The sequence below is a fragment of the Salmo salar genome, chromosome ssa20 (assembly GCF_905237065.1).
Source record: "Salmo salar chromosome ssa20, Ssal_v3.1, whole genome shotgun sequence".
Taxonomy (NCBI): Eukaryota; Metazoa; Chordata; class Actinopteri; order Salmoniformes; family Salmonidae; genus Salmo; species Salmo salar.
Genome location: NC_059461.1, coordinates 2475233 through 2499488, shown reverse-complemented (window position 1 = coordinate 2499488; position 24256 = coordinate 2475233). Strand labels below are relative to the sequence as shown.

At 43.8% G+C, this 24256-nt stretch overlaps 1 protein-coding gene across 1 annotated transcript in view; it reads right to left on the bottom strand.

The window, feature by feature from the left end:
* The window catches only part of LOC106579812 (collagen alpha-1(XXVII) chain B), a 101782-nt gene that overhangs the window by 57219 nt on the left and 20307 nt on the right, over positions 1 to 24256 (bottom strand). Inside the window, exons 4-7 of the mRNA XM_014160011.2 lie at positions 21826 to 21879; positions 14339 to 14392; positions 4939 to 4992; positions 4556 to 4609 (exon numbers count right to left, since the gene is read on the bottom strand). Coding sequence (XP_014015486.2) covers positions 4556 to 4609; positions 4939 to 4992; positions 14339 to 14392; positions 21826 to 21879 — 216 coding nt within the window. The remainder of the gene's footprint in view (positions 1 to 4555; positions 4610 to 4938; positions 4993 to 14338; positions 14393 to 21825; positions 21880 to 24256) is intronic.

The following is a 24256-nucleotide window of genomic DNA, read 5'->3' as shown; positions in this document are numbered from 1 at the left end:
GTGTATTTCAGTCCGAGTGTGAAGTGAACATAAGCCCAGTTAGTTGAATAATGTGATTCAAATAGCCTTGTAGTATATGTTGCTATAAACTGTATTGGAGGAGAAGTATGAGCCTGAACATGTAGTCCTGAGCAGTGTACACAGCCATTGTTAGAAAACCTAACCAAGGCGCAGACACCAAACGTGTCAGACCATTACCTATAGTCAGGAATATGAAGGGAAAGTCTAGGAGAAAAAAAGACTTAGCTAGTGTCTAATAAACATCAGAGCAATTTCAATATGCCAATGATATCATGGCTGGGCTGGCAGTGGAAAGAGCAGGGTCCAGACGCATGTGAGCAAGCATGCTACCATTCTCTCACACACACACACACACACACACACACACACACACACACACACACACACACACACACACACACACACACACACACACACACACACACACACACACACACACACACACACACACACACACACACACACACACACACACACACACACACACCACCCGCTCCACTACATCCAGGTTCAAGGCTGGTAATGCTCTCCCCAGTGTGTCAGTTTCCCCACCAGCCCACCGGCCTCTTCTGATTTACTAGCCCAACCGCTGACTCTGTCTGTCTGACTGCAAGGTTACATTGGGCCATGACATATTCTACACGTTTCCCACAGAGGGAGAGGGAGACACAGACTCTGTCTGGCCCCAGGCCAGGGACAAGGCCATGGGGTAGAACTTCAAGAGGCGCAGGGAGCAAGTGCCCACACAGCTGTTGAGGTTACAGGGTACTGTAGGTACAGTAGAACACAGTCAATGAGGTTACAGGGTACTGTAGAACACAGTCAGTGAGGTTACAGGGTACTGTAGTACACAGTCAGTGAGGTTACAGGGTACTGTAGTACACAGTCAGTGAGGTTACCGGGTACTGTAGTACACAGTCAGTGAGGTTACAGGGTACTGTAGTACACAGTCAGTGAGGTTACAGGGTACTGTAGAACACAGTCAATGAGGTTACAGGGTACTGTAGAACACAGTCAGTGAGGTTACAGGGTACTGTAGAACACAGTCAGTGAGGTTACAGGGTACTGTAGTACACAGTCAGTGAGGTTACAGGGTACTGTAGTACACAGTCAGTGAGGTTACAGGGTACTGTAGAACACAGTCAGTGAGGTTACAGGGTACACAGTCAGTGAGGTTACAGGGAACTGTAGAACACAGTCAGTGAGGTTACAGGGTACTGTAGTACACAGTCAGTGAGGTTACAGGGTACTGTAGTACACAGTCAGTGAGGTTACAGGGAACTGTAGAACACAGTCAGTGAGGTTACAGGGTACTGTAGTACACAGTCAGTGAGGTTACAGGGAACTGTAGAACACAGTCAGTGAGGTTACAGGGTACTGTAGTACACAGTCAATGAGGTTACAGGGTACTGTAGAACACAGTCAATGAGGTTACAGGGTACTGTAGAACACAGTCAATGACCACAAAATAGTGAGATGTCTATGTGTTGGCCTTGGTAACTAAACTAAACACATAACTTTCAGCTATATCCCAGCATGATTCTGAGGTTTCTCATGCTGACAATCGTGAGTAAGGGCTAAAATATTCCCCAGCTGGACACCCACCCACCTACAGTACATTAGTTAGAGGGATGTAACATTCACTAACCCCTACAGTACATTAGTTAGAGGGATGTAACATTCACTAACCCCTACAGTACATTAGTTAGAGGGATGTAACATTCACTAACCCCTACAGTACATTAGTTACAGGGATGTAACAGTCACTAACCCCTACAGTACATTAGTTAGAGGGATGTAACATTCACTAACCCCTACAGTACATTAGTTAGAGGGATGTAACATTCACTAACCCCTACAGTACATTAGTTAGAGGGATGTAACATTCACTAACTCCTACAGTACATTAGTTAGAGGGATGTAACATTCACTAACCCCTACAGTACATTAGTTAGAGGGATGTAACATTCACTAACCCCTACAGTACATTAGTTACAGGGATGTAACATTCACTAACCCCTACAGTACATTAGTTAGAGGGATGTAACATTCACTAACCCCTACAGTACATTAGTTAGAGGGATGTAACATTCACTAACCCCTACAGTACATTAGTTACAGGGATGTAACAGTCACTAACCCCTACAGTACATTAGTTAGAGGGATGTAACATTCACTAACCCCTACAGTACATTAGTTAGAGGGATGTAACATTCACTAACCCCTACAGTACATTAGTTAGAGGGATGTAACATTCACTAACTCCTACAGTACATTAGTTAGAGGGATGTAACATTCACTAACCCCTACAGTACATTAGTTAGAGGGATGTAACATTCACTAACCCCTACAGTACATTAGTTACAGGGATGTAACAGTCACTAACCCCTACAGTACATTAGTTAGAGGGATGTAACATTCACTAACCCCTACAGTACATTAGTTAGAGGGATGTAACATTCACTAACCCCTACAGTACATTAGTTAGAGGGATGTAACATTCACTAACACCTACAGTACATTAGTTAGAGGGATGTAACATTCACTAACCCCTACAGTACATTAGTTAGAGGGATGTAACATTCACTAACCCCTACAGTACATTAGTTAGAGGGATGTAACATTCACTAACCCCTACAGTACATTAGTTAGAGGGATGTAACATTCACTAACCCCTACAGTACATTAGTTAGAGGGATGTAACAGTCACTAACCCCTACAGTACATTAGTTAGAGGGATGTAACATTCACTAACCCCTACAGTACATTAGTTAGAGGGATGTAACATTCACTAACTCCTACAGTACATTAGTTAGAGGGATGTAACATTCACTAACCCCTACAGTACATTAGTTAGAGGGATGTAACATTCACTAACCCTTACAGTACATTAGTTAGAGGGATGTAACAGTCACTAAACCTCTGTCCACACTTAGAGAGAAGCTGCAATTACCATCATTCAGCTCTTTAATGGAAGAAAGAGACGCTATTTTCCCATAAACTATTTTTTCCATTACACACATCATACAGGGTGCATCCCAAATGGCTCTGGTCAAAGGTAGTGCACTACATTGGGAATAGGGTGCCATTTAGTATGCACACACATGGACAGCTGAAAGAGACCCTCTATTTTACTGTAGTGAATGAAACAACCTTGACTGGAGCCTAAGCCAGATGGTCATTCAGCGCCAGCCGGTCCTATGGCGTAGCTGTTGTTTCTACGCCAGGTTCAGACTTTACTACTCTCATACAAATGGGTCCAAAATGGACTGCATGTTGCTTAACAAAGCTCATCATCATTAGGGAGACGGTGGTCATTTTTTAATTAGCACCAGTTCAGCTCTGGGTTTAAATAGTATTTGTTTTCTTTCAAAAAACATTTTGGAATAGCCCCAAAAGTGCAAACGCCGGCAATCTGGCACTCCAGGCAGGGTCAATCAAACACTTAAAGTTTTTGAAAGAAAACATATGATTTCAACCCAGGTCTGCACCGGTTGGTTGGAGACCTAAAGCACCCCTAGTTGTAGATCTCTTCCATTACTGTATTGTACTCAGAGTTTCTGTTTTTCTTCTCTCTCTGGCAGTGGATCATGTGTGGAATAACCCAATGATACACTGCCTGCCAGCAGTAATTTAGGAGAGATAGTGTCTCCAAGTCTTTTCCCACCAGCTTTTAATATTTTATTTTCTGGTAATGAAAAACATGTGTTTGCTGCAAGGCATCATGGGGCACGGAGCAGATGTCCTTCTTCCCACCTGAGTGTGTGTAATAGTCTCCCATGGGACATGTGTGATTAAGCTGTGTTACATGCCCACGGCAAGGCCAGGTCTGGAGTAATCAAACACACACAACAACTCTGGCAACCTGGGAAACCCCTGGAATACTGACACGTGTGACTGACCATCAAAGAAATGAGCATCCTAGAAAATGACTGAATAAGGATCCTCATCCTCAGTTTGGACGTGTTGATTTGAGGCAGTGCACCAAAGCAGCTGAAGCCGTAACAAAATGTCATAGTCACTAAACATAGTAGCTGCAGAATACTGTTGAGAACGGTTGTCAAAGAGAGGCAATGACATAACATTTTGAGCTGCATGGAGTGAAAGCGTGATTCCAACTGTGAAAGGTTCCCATCCAAAAAAAGACTCTCCTCAATCGCCCTCCTCGTGTTGGAAGCCATTTTAGTGATGATGTCACAACCCAGCTATTCCATTCCTTCTCCAGAGTCCTGAAGAAGAGTCTGTCTGAACACAGCCACTCTAAACGTACAGGACTACTACGCCTTCACTATGTTAGGCTCTTCTCCAAACAAGAGAATAAACATAATTTGAAAAAAAAAAATGCTCTTGGCTTCAGCCCTCCTAACCAGTCCTCTTTGAGAAATTCCTGCTGAACACAGCTCAAAAGAGATGTAGGAGTGGGCAGGCAGGGTGTAGCCTAGGATTTAGTGCCCTTCAATGTGGTCTATTGTACTCATTCAAAGAGTCTGATTCATAGAGTAACGTGAGCATGGCAGGAGTAAGGGTCTCCTACCTTTCTACCAACTTGACCAGTCAGTCCAAGAGGTCCTGAAGCACCACGATCTCCCTAAACAGATCAGAATTAGAGATGTACATACAGTTACAAGTCAACTTCATACTCTTCATGTACATGAAACAGGTCTCCACTACTTTACTTGCTACTTGCCAGCTAAAACAGATAACACATTAGGTCATATTGGACAATATTGAAAATTGGGCTATTGCAAAATGTGTTTCCATTTTGTTGAGTAACTCTCAATGACAAAAGCTCAATGATATGATTCTCTGTTACAGATAACTTGTTATATTATTGAATTATTACATTATCCCGTGTTATTAGGTTAGCCGTTGTTACACTCTCCCTTTTTAAAGAACACTGAAACATAAGATACTCACTCTCTCTCCTTTTGGAGCTCTGCCCGGCGAAAGGCCAGGGTCTCCTTTCCGTCCCTGGAACAGAGTATACACACACACACACACACACACACACACACACACACACACACACACACACACACACACGAGAGACAGAGAGAGAGAGAGAGAGAGAGAGAGAGACAGAGAAACAAACCTGTTTAATAGTCAGATTCCCCTGATTCTCCACTTATGGCATTAGTCTCTAAATACTGAACAGATGTACAGTCGTGGCCAAAAGTTTTGAGAATTACACAAATATTAATTTTCACAAAGTCTGCTGCCTCAGTTTGTATGGTGGCAATTTGCATATACTCCAGAATGTTATGAAGAGTGATCAGATGAATTGCAATTAATTTCAAAGTCCCTCTTTGCATGCAAATGAACTGGATCCCCAAAAAACATTTCCACTGCATTTCAGCCCTGCCACAAAAGGACCAGCTGACATCATGTCAGTGATTCTCTCGATAACACAGGTGTGAGTTTTGACGAGGACAAGGCTGGAGATCAATCTGTCATGCTGACTGAGTTTGAATAACAGACTGGAAGCTTCAAAAGGAGGGTGGTGCTTGGAATCATGGTTCTTGCTCTGTCATCCATGGTTACCTGCAAGGAAACACGTGCCGTCATCATTGCTTTGCACAAAAAGGGCTTCACAGGCAAGGATATTGCTGCCAGTAAGATTGCACCTAAATCAACCATTTATCGGATCATCAAGAACTTCAAGGAGAGCGCTTCAATTGTTGTGAAGAAGGCTTCAGGGCGCCCAAGAAAGTGCAGCAAGCGCCAGGACCGTCTCCTAAAGTTGATTCAGCTGCTGCGATCGGGGCATCACCAGTACAGAGCTTGCTCAGGAATGGCAGCAGGCAGGTGTGAGTGCATCTGCACGCACAGTGAGGCGAAGACTTTTGGAGGATGGCCTGGTGTCAAGAAGGGCAGAAAAGAAGTCACTTCCCTCCAGGAAAAACATCAGGGACAGACTGATATTCTGCAAAAGGTACAGGGATTGGACTGCTGAGGACTGGGGTAAAGTCATTTTCTCTGATGAATCCCCTTTCCGATTGTTTGGGGCATCTGGAAAAAAGCTTGTCCGGAGAAGACATGGTGAGCGCTACCATCAGTCCTGTGTCATGCCAACAGTAAAGCATCCTGAGACCATTCATGTGTGGGGTTGCTTCTCAACCAAGGGAGTGGGCTCACTCACAATTTTGCCTAAGAACACAGCCATGAATAAAGAATGGTACCAACACATCCTCCGAGAGCAACTTCTCCCAACCATCTAGGAACAGTTTGGTGACGAACAATGTCTTTTCCAGCATGATGGAGCACCGAAGCCATAAGGCAAAAGTGATAACTAAGTGGCTCGGGGAACAAAACATCGATATTTTGGGTCCATGGCCATGAAACTCCCTAGACCTTAATCCCATTGAGAACTTGTGGTCAATCCTCAAGAGGCGGGTGGACAAACAAAAACCAACACATTCTGACAAACTCCAAGCATTGACTATGCAAGAATGGGCTGCCATCAGTCAGGATGTGGCCCAGAAGTTAATTGACAGCATGCCAGGGCGGATTGCAGAGGTCTTGAAAAAGAAAGGTCAACACTGCACATACTGACTCTTTGCATCAACTTAATGTAATTGTCAATAAAAGCCTTTGACACTTATGAAATGCTTGAAATTATACTATTCCATAGTATTCCATAGTAACATCTGACAAAAATATCTAAAGACTCTGAGGCAGCAGACTTTGTGAAAATTAATATTTGTGTCATTCTCAAAACTTTTGGCCACGACTGTAGATTTCTGAAATCTTGAAAGAAGGTTCAGGACAGCAACTTGATTTCCCTCAATAGTATTTATTACTGTTGTGTTTTGAAGCAAACTGCTTCGTCAAAGCACAGATGTTGATTTCTCCCATATACCTCACCGTAAAGAGCCTACTCAATGTTACAGTATATATGAGTTAAAGTAAAAACGTATTCTCACATGCGCCGAATACAACAGGTGTGTATACTTTACCGTAAAATGCTTGTTTGCGAGCCCTTCCCAACAATACAGAGTTTAATTTATTAGATTTCTTTATACAAATAGTAACACAAGAGGAATAAAATACACAAGAATAGAGCTATATACAGGGAGTACCAGTACCAGATCAATGTGGAGATATATACAGGGAGCACTAGTACCAGATCAATGTGAAGCTATATACAGGGAGTACCAGTACCAAATCAATGTGGAGCTATATACAGGGAGTACCAGTACCAGATCAATGTGGAGCTATATACAGGGAGCACCAGTACCAAATCAATGTGAAGCTATATACAGGGAGTACCAGTACCAAATCAATGTGGAGCTATATACAGGGAGTACCAGTACCAAATCAATGTGGAGCTATATACAGGGAGTACCAGTACCAAATCAATGTGGAGCTATATACAGGGAGCACTAGTACCAAATCAATGTGAAGCTATATACAGGGAGTACCAGTACCAGATCAATGTGGAGCTATATACAGGGAGTACCACTACCAGATCAATGTGAAGCTATATACAGGGAGTACCAGTACCAGATCAATGTGAAGCTATATACAGGGAGTACCACTACCAGATCAATGTGGAGCTATATACAGTGGGGGAAAAAAGTATTTGATCCCCTGCTAATTTTGTATGTTTGCCCACTTACAAAGAAATGATCAGTCTATAATTTGAATGGTAGGTTTATATGAACAGTGAGAGACAGAATAACAACAGAAAAACGCATGTCAAAAATGTTATAAAATGATTTCCATTTTAATGAGGGAAATAAGTATTTGACCCCTCTGCAAAACATGACTTAGTACTTGGTGGCAAAACCCTTGTTGGCAATCACAGAGGTCAGACGTTTCTTGTAGTTGGCCACCAGGTTTGCACACATCTCAGGAGGGATTTTGTCCCACTCCTCTTTGCAGATCTTCTCCAAGTCATTAAGGTTTCGAGGCTGACGTTTGGCAACTCGAACCTTCAGCTCCCTTCACAGATTGTCTATGTGATTAAGGTCTGGAGACTGGCTAGGCCACTCCATGACCTTAATGTGCTTCTCCTTGAGCTAATCCTTTGTTGCCTTGGCCGTGTGTTTTGGGTCATTGTCATGCTGGAATACCCATCCACGGCCCATTTTCAATGCCCTGGCTGAGGAAAGGAGGTTCTCACCCAAGATTTGACAGTACATGGCCCCGTCAAATGATGCGGTGAAGTTGTCCTGTCCCCTTAGCAGAAAAACACCCCCAAAGCATAATGTTTCCACCTCCATGTTTGACGGTGGAGATGGTGTTCTTGGGGTCATAGGCAGCATTCCTCCTCCTCCAAACCCAGCGAGTTGAGTTGATGCCAAAGAGCTCCATTTTGGTCTCATCTAACCACAACGCTTTCACCAGTTGTCCTCTGAATCATTCAGATGTTCATTGGCAAACTTCAGACGGGCATGTATATGTATTCTTGAGTAGGGGGACCTTGCGGGCGCTGCAGGATTTCAGTCCTTCACGGCATAGTGTGTTACCAATTGCTTTCTTGGTGACAATGATCCCAGCTGCCTTGAGATCATTGACAAGATCCTCCCGTGTAGTTCTGGGCTGATTCCTCACCGTTCTCATGATCATTGCAACCCCACGAGGTGAGATCTGCATGGAGCCCCAGGCCGAGAGAGATTGACAGTTCTTTTGTGTTTCTTCCATTTGCGAATAATCGCACCAACTGTTGTCACCTTCTCACCAAGCTGCTTGGCGATGGTCTTGTAGCCCATTCCAGCCTTGTGTAGGTCTACAATCTTGTCCCTGACATCCTTGGAGAGCTCTTTGGTCTTGGCCATGGTGGAGAGTTTGGAATCTGATTGATTGATTGCTTCTGTGGACAGGTGTCTTTTTACAGGTAACAAGCTGCGGTTAGGATCACTCCCTTTAAGAGTGTGCTCCTAATCTCAGCTCGTTACCTGTATAAAAGACACCTGGGAGCCAGAAATCTTTCTGATTGAGAGGGGGTCAAATACTTATTTCCCTCATTAAAATGCAAATCAATTTATAACATTTTTGACATGCGTTTTTCTGGATTTTTTTGTTGTTATTCTGTTCAAATAAACCTACCATTAAAATTATAGACTGATCCTTTCTTTATCAGTGGGCAAACGTACAAAATCAGCAGGGGATCAAATACTTTTTCCCCCCACTGTACAGGGAGTACCAGTACCAGATCAATGCGGAGCTATATACAGGGAGTACTAGTACCAGATCAATGTGGAGCTATATACAGGGAGTACTAGTACCAGATCAATGTGGAGCTATATACAGGGAGTACTAGTACCAGATCAATGTGGAGCTATATACAGGGAGTACTAGTACCAGATCAATGTGAAGCTATATACAGGGTGTACCAGATCAATGTGGAGCTATATACAGGGAGTACCAGTACCAGATCAATGTGGAGCTATATACAGGGAGTACCACTACCAGATCAATGTGGAGCTATATACAGGGAGTACCAGTACCAGATCAATGTGGAGCTATATACAGGGAGTACCAGTACCAGATCAATGTGGAGCTATATACAGGGAGTACCAGTACCAGATCAATGTGGAGCTATATACAGGGAGTACCAGTACCAGATCAATGTGGAGCTATATACAGGGAGTACCAGTACCAGATCAATGTGGAGCTATATACAGGGAGTACCAGTACCAGATCAATGTGGAGCTATATACAGGGAGTACCAGTACCAGATCAATGTGGAGCTATATACAGGGAGTAGCAGTACCAGATCAATGTGGAGCTATATACAGGGAGTACCAGTACCAGATCAATGTGGAGCTATATACAGGGAGTACCAGTACCAGATCAATGTGGAGCTATATACAGTGGGGGAAAAAAGTATTTGATCCCCTGCTAATTTTGTATGTTTGCCCACTTACAAAGAAATGATCAGTCTATAATTTTAATGGTAGGTTTATATGAACAGTGAGAGACAGAATAACAACAGAAAAACGCATGTCAAAAATGTTATAAAATGATTTCCATTTTAATGAGGGAAATAAGTATTTGACCCCTCTGCAAAACATGACTTAGTACTTGGTGGCAAAACCCTTGTTGGCAATCACAGAGGTCAGACGTTTCTTGTAGTTGGCCACCAGGTTTGCACACATCTCAGGAGGGATTTTGTCCCACTCCTCTTTGCAGATCTTCTCCAAGTCATTAAGGTTTCGAGGCTGACGTTTGGCAACTCGAACCTTCAGCTCCCTTCACAGATTGTCTATGTGATTAAGGTCTGGAGACTGGCTAGGCCACTCCATGACCTTAATGTGCTTCTCCTTGAGCTAATCCTTTGTTGCCTTGGCCGTGTGTTTTGGGTCATTGTCATGCTGGAATACCCATCCACGGCCCATTTTCAATGCCCTGGCTGAGGAAAGGAGGTTCTCACCCAAGATTTGACAGTACATGGCCCCGTCAAATGATGCGGTGAAGTTGTCCTGTCCCCTTAGCAGAAAAACACCCCCAAAGCATAATGTTTCCACCTCCATGTTTGACGGTGAAGATGGTGTTCTTGGGGTCATAGGCAGCATTCCTCCTCCTCCAAACCCAGCGAGTTGAGTTGATGCCAAAGAGCTCCATTTTGGTCTCATCTAACCACAACGCTTTCACCAGTTGTCCTCTGAATCATTCAGATGTTCATTGGCAAACTTCAGACGGGCATGTATATGTATTCTTGAGTAGGGGGACCTTGCGGGCGCTGCAGGATTTCAGTCCTTCACGGCATAGTGTGTTACCAATTGCTTTCTTGGTGACAATGATCCCAGCTGCCTTGAGATCATTGACAAGATCCTCCCGTGTAGTTCTGGGCTGATTCCTCACCGTTCTCATGATCATTGCAACCCCACGAGGTGAGATCTGCATGGAGCCCCAGGCCGAGAGAGATTGACAGTTCTTTTGTGTTTCTTCCATTTGCGAATAATCGCACCAACTGTTGTCACCTTCTCACCAAGCTGCTTGGCGATGGTCTTGTAGCCCATTCCAGCCTTGTGTAGGTCTACAATCTTGTCCCTGACATCCTTGGAGAGCTCTTTGGTCTTGGCCATGGTGGAGAGTTTGGAATCTGATTGATTGATTGCTTCTGTGGACAGGTGTCTTTTTTACAGGTAACAAGCTGCGGTTAGGATCACTCCCTTTAAGAGTGTGCTCCTAATCTCAGCTCGTTACCTGTATAAAAGACACCTGGGAGCCAGAAATCTTTCTGATTGAGAGGGGGTCAAATACTTATTTCCCTCATTAAAATGCAAATCAATTTATAACATTTTTGACATGCGTTTTTCTGGATTTTTTTGTTGTTATTCTGTTCAAATAAACTTACCATTAAAATTATAGACTGATCCTTTCTTTATCAGTGGGCAAACGTACAAAATCAGCAGGGGATCAAATACTTTTTCCCCCCACTGTACAGGGAGTACCAGTACCAGATCAATGCGGAGCTATATACAGGGAGCACTAGTACCAGATCAATGTGGAGCTATATACAGGGAGCACTAGTACCAGATCAATGTGGAGCTATATACAGGGAGTACCAGTACCAGATCAATGTGGAGCTATATACAGGGAGTACCAGTACCAGATCAATGTGGAGCTATATACAGGGAGCACCAGTACCAGATCAATGTGGAGCTATATACAGGGAGTACCAGTACCAGATCAATGTGGAGCTATATACAGGGAGCACTAGTACCAGATCAATGTGGAGCTATATACAGGGAGTACCAGTACCAGATCAATGTGGAGCTATATACAGGGAGTACCAGTACCAGATCAATGTGGAGCTATATACAGGGAGTACCAGTACCAGATCAATGTGGAGCTATATACAGGGAGTACTAGTACCAGATCAATGTGGAGCTATATACAGGGAGTACCAGTACCAGATCAATGTGGAGCTATATACAGGGAGTACTAGTACCAGATCAATGTGGAGCTATATACAGGGAGTACCAGTACCAGATCAATGTGGAGCTAAATACAGGGAGTAGCAGTACCAGATCAATGTGCAGGGATATGATATATTTGAGGTATATATGTACATAAAGGCAGGGTAAAGTGACTAGGCATCAGCATAGATAATAATAAGAGTACACTCAAAGAACCCTTTTTGGTTCCAGGTAGAACCCTTTGGGACCCAGGTAAAACCCTGTTGGTTGGTTCCTTTTCCACAGAGAGTGTTATACGGAACCCAAAAGGGTTCTACCTGGAACCAAAAAGGGTTACCCTATTGGGACAGCCGAATAACTTTTTTCTAAGTGTAACAATAAAGAGCAGATTAGAAGCAGCATATGATGCGTGTGAAATTGTCTGTGTGTGTGTGTGTGTGTGTGTGTGTGTGTGTGTGTGTGTGTGTGTGTGTGTGTGTGTGTGTGTGTGTGTGTGTGTGTGTGTGTGTGTGTGTGTGTATTTACATGTTCTCTGGCAGAGCTCAAGCACCGGAATTTACATGTAGGAATACAGTACCCACTGTTAGTTAACAGTAGTGATCCGATACACACACAATTGCTTGATGTAATGGTGCATTTACACATTCTCTGCAAAGTTATGCTGTTTAATCACACAAAGGTGGAGAATTACAGTTTACATGCCGGCCTGTAGTGTGAGGGAGTAAATGGGTTCACACACAACAGTTGTATTTACACAAGACAGAGTCCATTAATATGAGTGACCAGGCACATTCCTTGTCCTTTTCAGGAAGTAGTGGGATGCTGTCTGACTACTGCTGTAGTCTAGGGTACTGGGAAGTAATTACGTTATAATCTTAAATACTGTACCATAAAGACATTGAACGCATATAATCCTAAACCTCACTCATACATAGGATCAGGAGTTTTTCACTGACCACTTGATCTGACCCAGAAAAACTCAGGGCCCTTTAAATATAACTAGGGCCCATGGTTTTTACTGGCCAGGTGGAAAAGGAAATCAACCTGGCCCTCTACATGTTAATTGGGCCATTCAAGGACTAACAAAGAAATATTTGCAACCAGTAGTAACATATGTGTTTGTTCAAAGGAATTGGATCAAAGGGAAATCATTTTACACACACTGAGCTTCTGAACAAACCCTGCATTATGGGTAACTTTTATGAATGCCCTCCTGCAGTTTATGACTTTGTCCTGTTTTCCTACGATGAAAGAGTCTCCACCTGAATGCACCAGGCCAATTTCAGCAGGTACTCTAGTCAACAATCACTGTTGGTGCTAAAACTGTGAAAAGACATAAACGGTCACAAAATAATACAATTATTCTACTAGGTTACTGATGGTAAAAAAATATACGCTTCTCCATTATTGCCTCCATCGCACCATTTAAGTCTACATTTTCACATAAGCCCCAACTTGGCATGAAATGTGTGTGCATCCCAAACAGCACCCTATTCCCCTATGGGCCCTGGTCAAAAGTTGTACGCTATAGGGAATAGGGTGGCATTTGGGACACAACCATGGTCTTTAAACGTCCTCCAGACCAGCCTCTCCTGGACAGGGCTAGGGAAAGGAGGTTGTAACTGGTGCCAACATCTACACTTGTGAACACTCTATTCATTTCATTGTCCAACTGACTTTTTTTTCAGTGGAAACTTTTAGAATTGCACTTACTTTAGACACCCAGTTGCAAGTAAAAAAAAAAGGTATTTAATTGTTCTTCTTAAAATTTACAACCAGAAAATAAACCACCTGTTTTTCATCTCTGTGTAAGTGCAGTCATATAATTTTTTGGGGTCATTTAGCAGACACTCTTATCCAGAGCACCTAACAGCAGCAATTAGGGTTAAGTGTCTCGCTCAAGGGCACATCAACAGAGTTTTCACCTAGTCAGCTGGGGGATTCAAACCAGCGACCTTTCGGTTACTGGCCCAACACTCTTAACCACTAGCCTATCTGCCGGTTAGTGGCCCAACACTGTTAACCACTAGCCTATCTGCCGGTTACTGGCCCAACACTCTTAACCACTAGCCTATCTGCCGGTTACTGGCCCAACACTCTTAACCACTAGCCTATCTGCCGGTTACTGGCCCAACACTCTTAACCACTAGCCTATCTGCCGGTTAGTGGTGGTGTTAGTGCAGTTAGTATGAGTATTCGAACACAGCTATGGATTAACCACTGTGCTTTCACTCTGTCTTTATGAGTACTGACACAGGCACAGTTCAAAGAGGACATGACAGCCATAGAGTTTCATATGAAATCACAGGATCTACATGTAATTAATGTTACCACTATATACAGCACATACACTATCACCAATACCTGTCTCTATATTGGCCCTCTAATTTGGCCCCATGTGGCCCCCAAAACACCTATGGGTCATAATTGATCTACTGAATACATACCTTGAGTCCAGGGGGTCCAGGGCGACCTGGGTTTCCATGGGGACCAGGAGGACCCTACAAAAACAGGAAGACACAATGTGGAGATGAATGAAGATTGAGGAGAAAAACAGGTTGATCTACATGTACATGTGTTTCAGTATGAAGGGAGTGTGACAGTGTGTTCATGTAGTGGCTCATGTATATGCTTCAACCACTTTGTGGTTTTCGTGAGGGAGTAGGAGATACTTCTATATCCATCACTGTTTGAGTAATCTTACTGCCAGTAGACTTTCCACTCTCTAACGTCTGGCTATGCAACTGGTCAAGGTTGTGTAGGTGCTCTGCAGACCAAATGTCTGTCTGTCTGTCTGTCTGTCTGTCTGTCTGTCTGTCTGTCTGTCTGTCTGTCTGTCTGTCTGTCTGTCTGTCTGTCTGTCTGCCTGCCTGCCTGCCTGCCTGCATGTTTGTTTCCCTGCCTGCCCGCCTGTCTGAGTTATTAAATATGGATGTGGTTTTCCTCACTATTCCATCCTCATCCCAGGGGCCCACAGAGCAGAGTGAAGGTAAGGCCAGTCAATCATTTCTATACTGGATATTCTGTCTCTCTTATAGGAGTTATACTAAAAACTGTTGGTACATGTAGAATCCTATTGGACCAGGTATGCCAAATGTTTTAGCGGGGTACCAACTAAATAGCAACCTGACATACATCCACTGGTAATTAATGGTAAAGGATAAGTCCTCTTGGGGAAACGGAACATACATTCCAAGTGGGCCCCATTCAACAGAACATACATTCCAAGTGGGCCCCATTCAACAGAACATACATTCCAAGTGGGCCCCATTCAACAGAACATATATTCCAAATGGGCCCCATTCAACAGAACAGGGAGTTGGGGCTGATAGAACCCTTTGGAAAATAGTATTGTGAAGGTGTCTTCTGAGAAGCCTGATAAAATTTGATTCAAATCAATATTGAATTATTTTGCGGAGAGACAACGTTGGACGTGCTGGGGTAATGTCCATCACAAACACCTCTGGTGACAGGGATAATGACAGTTTAAGTTATGACTTAAATGTGTTTGTTTCCCCCGTCGTACATGAAAAGAAAATGAACTAAAAGCATTCCTGAACACCAAAACCCTCTTGACTCCCTAGTGTTCCATTGTGGAGGAGAGAAGAGAGAGGGGTAATTATTTACAATCACATCCAGAGGAGAGAGAGAGGAGAGAGAGAGGGGAGACAGAGGGGAGACAGAGGAAAGAGAGAGGGGAGACAGAGGAGAGAGAGGGATGAGAGACAGGGGAGAGAGAGAGGGGAGAGATAGAGGGGAGACAGGGGAACGTGAGAGAAGAGAGAGACAGGGGAGACAGAAGAGAGAGAGGAGAGAGAGAGCAGAGGGAGAGGGGAGACAGAAGAGAGAGGGGAGACAGGAGAGAGAGATGAGAGAGAGAGGAAAGAGAGAGGGAAGACAAAGGAAATTGAGAGAAGGACAGAGGAAAGAGAGAGGGGAGACAGAGGAGAGAGAGAGGGGAGACAGCGGAAAGTGAGAGAAGAGAGAGGAGAGAGAAAGGGGAGACAGAGGAGAGAGAGGAGAGAGACACCGGGGAAAGATAGAGGAGAGACAGGAGAGAGAGATGAGAGGCAAAGGAGAGAGAGGGGCAGACAGAGGAGAGAGAGGAGAGATGGTTTAGTAACCCTGCCTGTCTCAGTCTCTGTTATTTAATGTATGTGCACTTTATTATCAGCTTGTAGAGAAGTTGCGTTATTATCAGCCTGTAGAGAAGTTGCTTTATTACCAGCCTGTATAGAAGTCAGCAGCTTTCACTACCCCCCACATACTACCCTGCCCCCTCAGCCCCAGTCCCAGCACACCACACACAGCTCAGTGGACATATGGAGACACTTACCAGAAGCTCATCTACAGATTTCCTCCCTCTCTATTCAACCATTCAGTGCATCTCATTGCATTTGCATTAGCTGGATATTACAACATATGGAAATCATTATCTCTTAATACAAAGACGGGAAAGAAATATAGAGAGGGGAGAGAGAGACAGAGAGAGAGAGAGAGAATAGAGAGAGAGAGTAGAGAGAGAGAGAAGACAGAGAGAGAGAGTGAGAGAGAGAGAGAGATAGAGAGAGAGACAGAGAGAAAATGGTAGAGAGAAAAAAGAGACGACAGAGAGAGAGAAGACAGAGAGTGAGAGGATAGAGAGCGAAGACAGAGAGAAGACAGACAGAGAGAGAGAGAGAGAGAGAGAGAGAGAGAGAGAGAGGGAGAAAGAGAATGAGAAGACAGAGAGAGCAAGAGAGAGAGAGAGGACAGAGAGTGAGAGAGAGAAGACAGAGAGAGAAAGAAGACAGAGAGAGCAAGAGAGAGAGAGAGAGAGAGAGAGAGGACAGAGAGGGAGAGAGAGAAGACAGAAAGGGAGAGAAGACCTCTGGAGAGAGAAAATGGTGGAGAGAAAGAAGAGATAAACAGGAGGCACATGGAGAGATTAAGATATTAGCTTACACATCATATTCAATGAAGGCATGATATGTGAAGTGACATGGAGCAGGTGATGGGAAGGTAGAGAGATATTCCCCTATGGAGACAGGAGGAGCATTACTCAGTTTATCCTTCAGCCTTTCAGTGTGTGGCCTGACATGGGAGGAGTAACCCTCTCTTCTCCCCTGAGCCCTGATAGTATCCCCACTGATCCCTGTAAAAAGAGGCCTTTGGCTTGTACACAAGGAAAGAAATTTGCCCAAGGTGTGTATGTGCACACACACTCACATAAGCTCAAGCCTGACACACAATAGCTCATTCGTAAAACACACACATGCACACACCCACACACACACACACATGGCTCTCTCTCCCCCTGAGACCCAGGCATGGGTCTGGGGTCTGGGCCTAGGGTCTGGGCCTGCCTGTGGATGAAGGGGCAGCTGTGTCACAGGGGGAGAGCTGGGACCAGGTTTATGATGTGGGCCAACAACTTTTACAGGGGTGACACGTGCTACTGTCTTTACAGCCCATTAATCCAGAACAGACATTCTAACACACTCTGAGGTTAAACGGACCAGAGAGAGACATGACGCTTGGATCCAGATGACTTGAAGTCAGATAACAGACTTCTCAGAGCTTTAATGTGCTCTACGACACGAGTATGTAGAAAGCAAATGGGTGAGTATGTACATTCTGTATGTATATCACATGAAATGACATCAAGGAAGTAACATAATGAAACTGTTAAATACAGTTAACTTAATATTGCGGTCGTTGAAAGTCACTGAGGCCATTCTACTGCTAATGTTTGTGTATGGAGATTACATGGCTGTGTGCTACATTTACATTTTAGTCATTTAGCACACGCTCTTATCCAGAGCAACTTACAGTAGTGAATGCATACATTTCATACTTTTTTTTTTCTGTGCTGGCCCCCCGCGGGAATCGAACCCACAACCCTGGTGTTGCAAACACCATGCTCTACCAACTGAGCTACAGGGTCTGCTAGATTGTATACACCTGTCAACAACAGGTGTAGTTGAAATAGCCGAATCCACAAAATGTGGGGTGTCCACATTTGTATATATAGTGTATTTGGAAATACACTTGGAAAGTATTTGACAGTATTTTCAAATACGTATTTCAAATACTATTTTCAAACACCTGGGATAAATTCATGGGACTGTATTTGAGTCAGTATATTTGAGTATTAGAAATACAATTTGCAGACTATTTGTTTTTTACACAAATAAGCATTCAAATACTCAAATAAAAATACTTGTTTTGGGCTGTGCATTCAAAAATACTCCAGTTGACAAAAAAAGTATTTTAAATACCAGATACTCAAATATATATGTACCGTATTTGAACCCAGGTCAGATAAAAAATACCCAAAACAGTGAATGGAAATGTCAGTGCAGTGCTGAATGGCACTATAATCGACCTGCATCAGCCTTCTGTCAGAACCAGTGACAGGCAGCTCCCCTTGGAAAACAGCAGAGTCCTTATTTGGACCCTGGCACATTCAACCAAGAACATTCATCTTGATTTCCTCCTCAGTGCCACTACCCTTTCCACAGAGGGTTCTACATGGAACCCAAAATAATTCTACCTGCAACCTAAAAGGTTTCTCCTACGGGGACAGCCGAAAAATATTTTTTTCTAAGAGTATACTGCACTGCTATCTACTGAACTGCACACTACAGCACCTTCACACCTTCCCTGCTGCCTACACTGTGCTGAGGGTCAGTTCCCCACAACACAAAGGCTCCTTTGACGGCGGCTCAGGCACCAGGCACCATGCCTCCCTGCAGGGCTGGGTGATATCTTCCTCAGGCAGGCACGGCTTTCTTTGAGTGCTAGCCGGCTAGCCGCCCGCAGGCTTGACGACTGAGCTGAGGAACGCTGGTGTGAGGATCTCACGTGTCTGAAGAGGAAGAGGTGAAGGAAGAGTTGAGTTGAGACAGGCTGCCCACAGTCAGACATGACACCTCTCTGTCAAGAGAAGCGGGCTGTTAGCGTTAGTGAGGTAGCTCACGTTCGCACAGCACCGACCGTCACCAACCCTTTACTGCAGTATCTGAGCTGTAATTATGAATGGGGGATGGCTATACGTCTAGACGACTCACGATTACACCTCACATATCTGTGTCAAAGGTGACAGGTCAAATGAGTTCAATGGCTTCTAAAGGTTAGGTTTCACTATTGCGTCAGTCCCCTGTAAACAGGTTTCATTAAATCAGTATTCACCATCCAGAGCCACCAAGGTCATTTGTAAAGGTTCATGAAGGTCACAGAAAATAAGCTGTGTTTAGTATACTGTCATTGCACTGTTTAAACAGTTTCTCATGTCTTTGTCAATATTAGAAGAATGAAAATGTTCCCCCATGTGTTGATGTTTGCTGAGCCACGACCCAGAGAGCAGAGCTATCCATATCCAGCTGACAGGCAGGCAGCAGCTCAACCACTTCTTTTAGACATCATACAGTCTTGGGGGCATATTCTAACTTCCACTTAAGATCCATTTTCACTTAGTCTCCTATTGATGCCTAGATAACACCTACAGCATCATAGTGTAAAATGGTGTGCAGCATCAAAAGTTCAACATTCACCTTCTGCTACCATTTCTGTCAAGCCGTCTATGCATACAATTTGATGCATACGTTTGATAAATCGAACATACGCACCACACAGAACGCACTGCAACTGCCTCTGCAGCGCAATGCTGCAAGGCAAACACAGCGTTCCATTGGAAATGAATGTACTTGTGGTGTACCAAAATGCAATGACGCTGTCGGTGTGATCGAGGCGTTAAGATTAACCCAATACAGTACAAGATACTGCACCACCAAGTCACTCAGGAATCATTCAGTCCACAATGAATTGGAGTGCGTTGTCTGGCAATCCGGGTCTCAGGCTCTTGATCATGAATGAACGGCTTGAAGGTAGTGTACTGGTGGGAGCTGGTAGTGAGCTCCAGTCTGGCTCTTAAATGCCTTTAATAAGACGGGGACAAAGCTCTCTTTCTTCAGTTAAAGAGATTGGGTTCCCACAGCCTACCCCTCTGAGGACCCAGACCAGCCCCTGGCCTCCAGCCCCCGGCCTCCAGCCTCAGCCTCCAGCCTCAGCCTCCAGAATGTAGCACAGTCTCATAGACTACGGCTGGTAGCTGAAACACACACACGTATGCAGGCAAACACACACATGCGCACATACCTACGCAAACACACGTACAGTCACACACACTACCTAGAGAACTCAGTCTGCACAGGATCGCTGAACAGACAGTAAACTGACCAGTTGTCTGTTTCTTGCTGACTTCCTGCACTCAATCCTTCACACATATGTATTATCTTGACATTCATTAGGAACATATCTGTTTTTGTAAAACAGTAATGCTGAAAATCCCTGAAAAGCTGAAAAATGGAAGAGAGGATTCCATTATCATCGTGGGAAAGAAACAATATGTTCTGATGCTCTAATCTAAAAAAGCCACTCCTGATCCATTGATAAATCCTTAGATATCTCGGTGGAGGGATTCAGGCTTGCTTCCTACTGAGTAAAGTCTAATAAACATCCATTTTAAAATGACATGGATTACATAGGTCCTATGTTCAAAGGTTGTTCCAGCTGCTCTACAGACCAAACCATGGCCCTAAGAGAGGCCACAGGGAGTTTAAACACAACAACAACATAAATATTCAGAGAAACATAACATGTCTTTGTTTTGTTCTATTATTCACAACATGAGCATATTCTAACTCATATAAAGTGCTGCTCATTTTACTAAGGCCAGAGACACTGACTGAGTATGGAGCCGCGAGTGGAGAAGCATGGCAATGGTGAACGATTTAATTTAGAGCACTAATACACTGGAAGCATTCATACAAATAGAAGTAGCCTAATATAGAGGCCAAGTGAAATTATACAACAGGTGGGTCTAATCCTGAATGCTGATTGGTTAAAACCACATTCCAGCCGGTGCCTATTCCACAAGCACTAGAGGTATATAAATACCCAATAGTATGCTACTTAATCTAACTAATCCAGAGTTGTTTCTAAATATACATTACATATTCATTCTTTAACACCTGAATTGCTCCTGTATATAGCCCATACAATGAAGACCGTGTGTGTTTCCCTTAATGAATGTAGGCTTCACTCACAAATTTGCCTTCGGCTCCACTGACTATCATAGTCTTACTGCTGTTTGCTTTCCAGCTTTAGAGGCGTACCTTGGCAGCAGACAAACACAGTGTGGTCAGAGCCAAAGGAAACTGAACCTAGGGTGAATAATGCTCCATAATCCAGAGATGTTATTGAGAGCTTTATCATAATTCTCTATAAACCCCTCTGTATTAAGACACTACTAATGGTGTTATCTTAAAGGGATACTATGGGATTTTGGCAATGAGGCGATTTATCTACATCACCAGAGTCAGATGAACTCATGGATACCATTTTTATGTCTCTGTGTGCAGTTTGAAGGAAGTTGCTAACTAGAGCTAGCGCAATTGCTTACTAGCGTTAGCGCAATGACTGGAAGTCCATGGTATCTGCTAGCATGCTAGCAAAAACAATAGACTTCCAGTCATTGCGCTATAGAAGATACCATAGACTTCTAGTCATTGCGCTAATGCTAGTTGGCATTGGATCGTGAAACTAACTCTAACTTCCTTCATACTGGACATAAAAATGTTGCCAAAATCCTAAAGTCTCCCTTTAATGTATTGGTTTTGGAATATAGACAGTACAATGGACCAGACAAGGGACAGCTGGCTCCCCAGAGCATAACGTAAAGGATGGACGATGGATGTGACTCTGGATAGGAAGAACAGGAGGGATGGGAGGGTTTTTATGAAGCTTGTTATTGGTTTTAGTGCCAGGGTTTTTTGAGGTCCACTGAAACCCTTAAAAAAAGAAAGCTCTTTCTTTCCAGGGGCCCCCTGGTTAAGAATCACTGTTTTAGTGTACTCCAAGAGGAACAGGAACACAACCAGGAGAAACTCACCCGAGGCCCCCTCTTCCCCGGCGTCCCTGGCTTCCCAGGAGGTCCTTGAAGTCCCTAGAAGGGGGAAAAAAATATGTCAATAAAGCAGGAAGTGAGTAAGAGCACTAACAGACTGTGTACAGGAAGTGGATTGAATTGATTGAATGAAGCCACGTGTGAGAACAGAACTTGAATGAGATACAGTTCCATGGAAGAGTTGGCACTTGAAAGAGTTTGAGAGTTGGAAATGTAACATACAATCCACATAGTGGCATGTCATCACTAGCTGAGCTAACTGCCCTCATTACACTGGCAGTAAAACACCTATCAATCCACCCAGCACGGTTATACTCGGCTGGATCCAAAGTCATTTTCAGGAGCTGTATATTCGAAACAAGGCTTCGTTCTTTTCCCTGCCATTCTCCAAGCATAGCCTGTTACATTCAACACAGCTTAGTTTCAACTTGGATCAGCGCTAGCGAACCTCCTTTGTTAGGTCTTGGGTTTAAATGTTGGCAGTGTGGTTTAGAGCGTATTGTTAAGCCAGCTACGGCTCACTCCCACTGAAACCAATATTATTCCAATTCCAAAACCACTCCAGTGCTTGGATGTGGAAGTGTGAGTCATTGTGCTGGCAGGGCGGCCTGGACTGTGGACCGGGGCCTGCGTTGGTCGGTTCCAAACACAGCCACTCTTGTTAATTACGGGCATCAGCTAGCTTTAAACCAATTACACACATGGATTAGCTCAGCTATCAAAGGTCATTGCTAATGAGGGGTCAGAGTCTGCAAACCCAAGCAGAGAGCAGACCCTTAGTTAGGTTTGGAAATGTTAGGTTTTAATCTCATTTCTACTTTTCCACCAGGCTCATAAAACACAATGACAAGACAGGAAAGAGTAAATGAAAAACATCTTGAGAACTACGTAGGAACATACAGTAGGAACTACGTTTTGTTAACATACAGTAGGAACTACGTTTTGTTAACATATAGTAGGATCTATGGTTTTGTTAACATACAGTAGGAACTAAGGTTTTGTTAACGTACAGTACGAACTGCGGTTTGTTAACATGCAGTAGGAACTACGGTTTTGTTAACATATAGTAGGAACTACAGTTCGTTAACATACAGTAGGAACTATGTTTTTTAACATAAACTAGGATCTACAGTTTGTTAACATACTGTGGCTTGATATTTTGTTGCCTGGAATTAAAATAGATTTTTGGGGGGTTTGTATCATTGGATTTACACAACATGCCTACCACTTTGAAGATGCAAAATATTTTTTGTGTGAAACAAACAAGAAATAAGACAAAAAAACGGAAAACTTGAGTGTGCACAACTATTCACCCCCCCAAAGTCAATACTTTGTAGAGACACCTTTTGCAGCAATTACAGCTATAAGTCTCTTAGGGTATGTCTCTATAAGCTTGGCACATCTAGCCACTGGGATTTTTGACGATTCTTCAAGGAAAAACTGCTCCAGCTCCTTCAAGTTGGATGGGTTCCGCTGGTGTACAGCAATCTTTAAGTCATACCACAGATTCTCAATTGGATAGAGGTCTGGGCTTTGACTAGGCCATTCCACTTTAGCAGTATCCTTAGGGTCATTGTCCTGATGGAAGATGAACCTCTGTCCCAGTCTCAAATCTCTGGAAGACTGAACCAGGTTTCCCTCAAGAATTTCCCTGTATTTAGCACCATCCATCATTCCTTCAATTCTGACCAGTTTCCCAGTCTGTGCCGATGAAAAACATCCCTACAGCATGATGCTGCCACCACCATGCTTCACTGTGGGGATGGTGTTCTCGGGGTGATGAGAAGTGTTGGGTTTGCACCAGACATAGCATTTTCCTTGATGGCCAAAAAGCTACATTTTAGTCTCATCTGACCAGAGTACCTTCTTCCATATGTTTGGGGAGTCTCCCACATGCCTTTTGGCGAAGACCAAACGTGTTTGCTCATTTTTTTCTTTAAGCAATGGATTTTTTCTGGCCACTCTTCCGTAAAGCCCAGCTCTGTGGAGTGTACGGCTTAAAGTGGTCCTATGGACAGATACTCCAATCTCCACTTTGGAGCTTTGCAGCTCCTTCGGGGTTATCTCTGGTCTCTTTGTTGCCTCTCTGGTTAATGCCCTCCTTGCCTGGTCCGTGAGTTTTGGTGGGCGGCCCTCTCTTGGCAGGTTTGTTGTGGTGCCATATTCTTTCCATTTTTTAATAATGGATTTAATGGTGCTCCGTGGGATGTTCTAAGTTTCTGCTATTTTTTTATAACCCAACCCTGATCTGTACTTCTTCACAAATTTGTCCCTGACCTGTTTGGAGAGCTCCTTGGTCTTCATGATGCCGCTTGCTTGGTGGTGCCCCTTGCTTAGTGGTGTTGCAGACTCTGGGGCCTTTCAGAACAGGTGTATATATACTGAGATCATGTGACACTTAGATTGCACCCAGGTG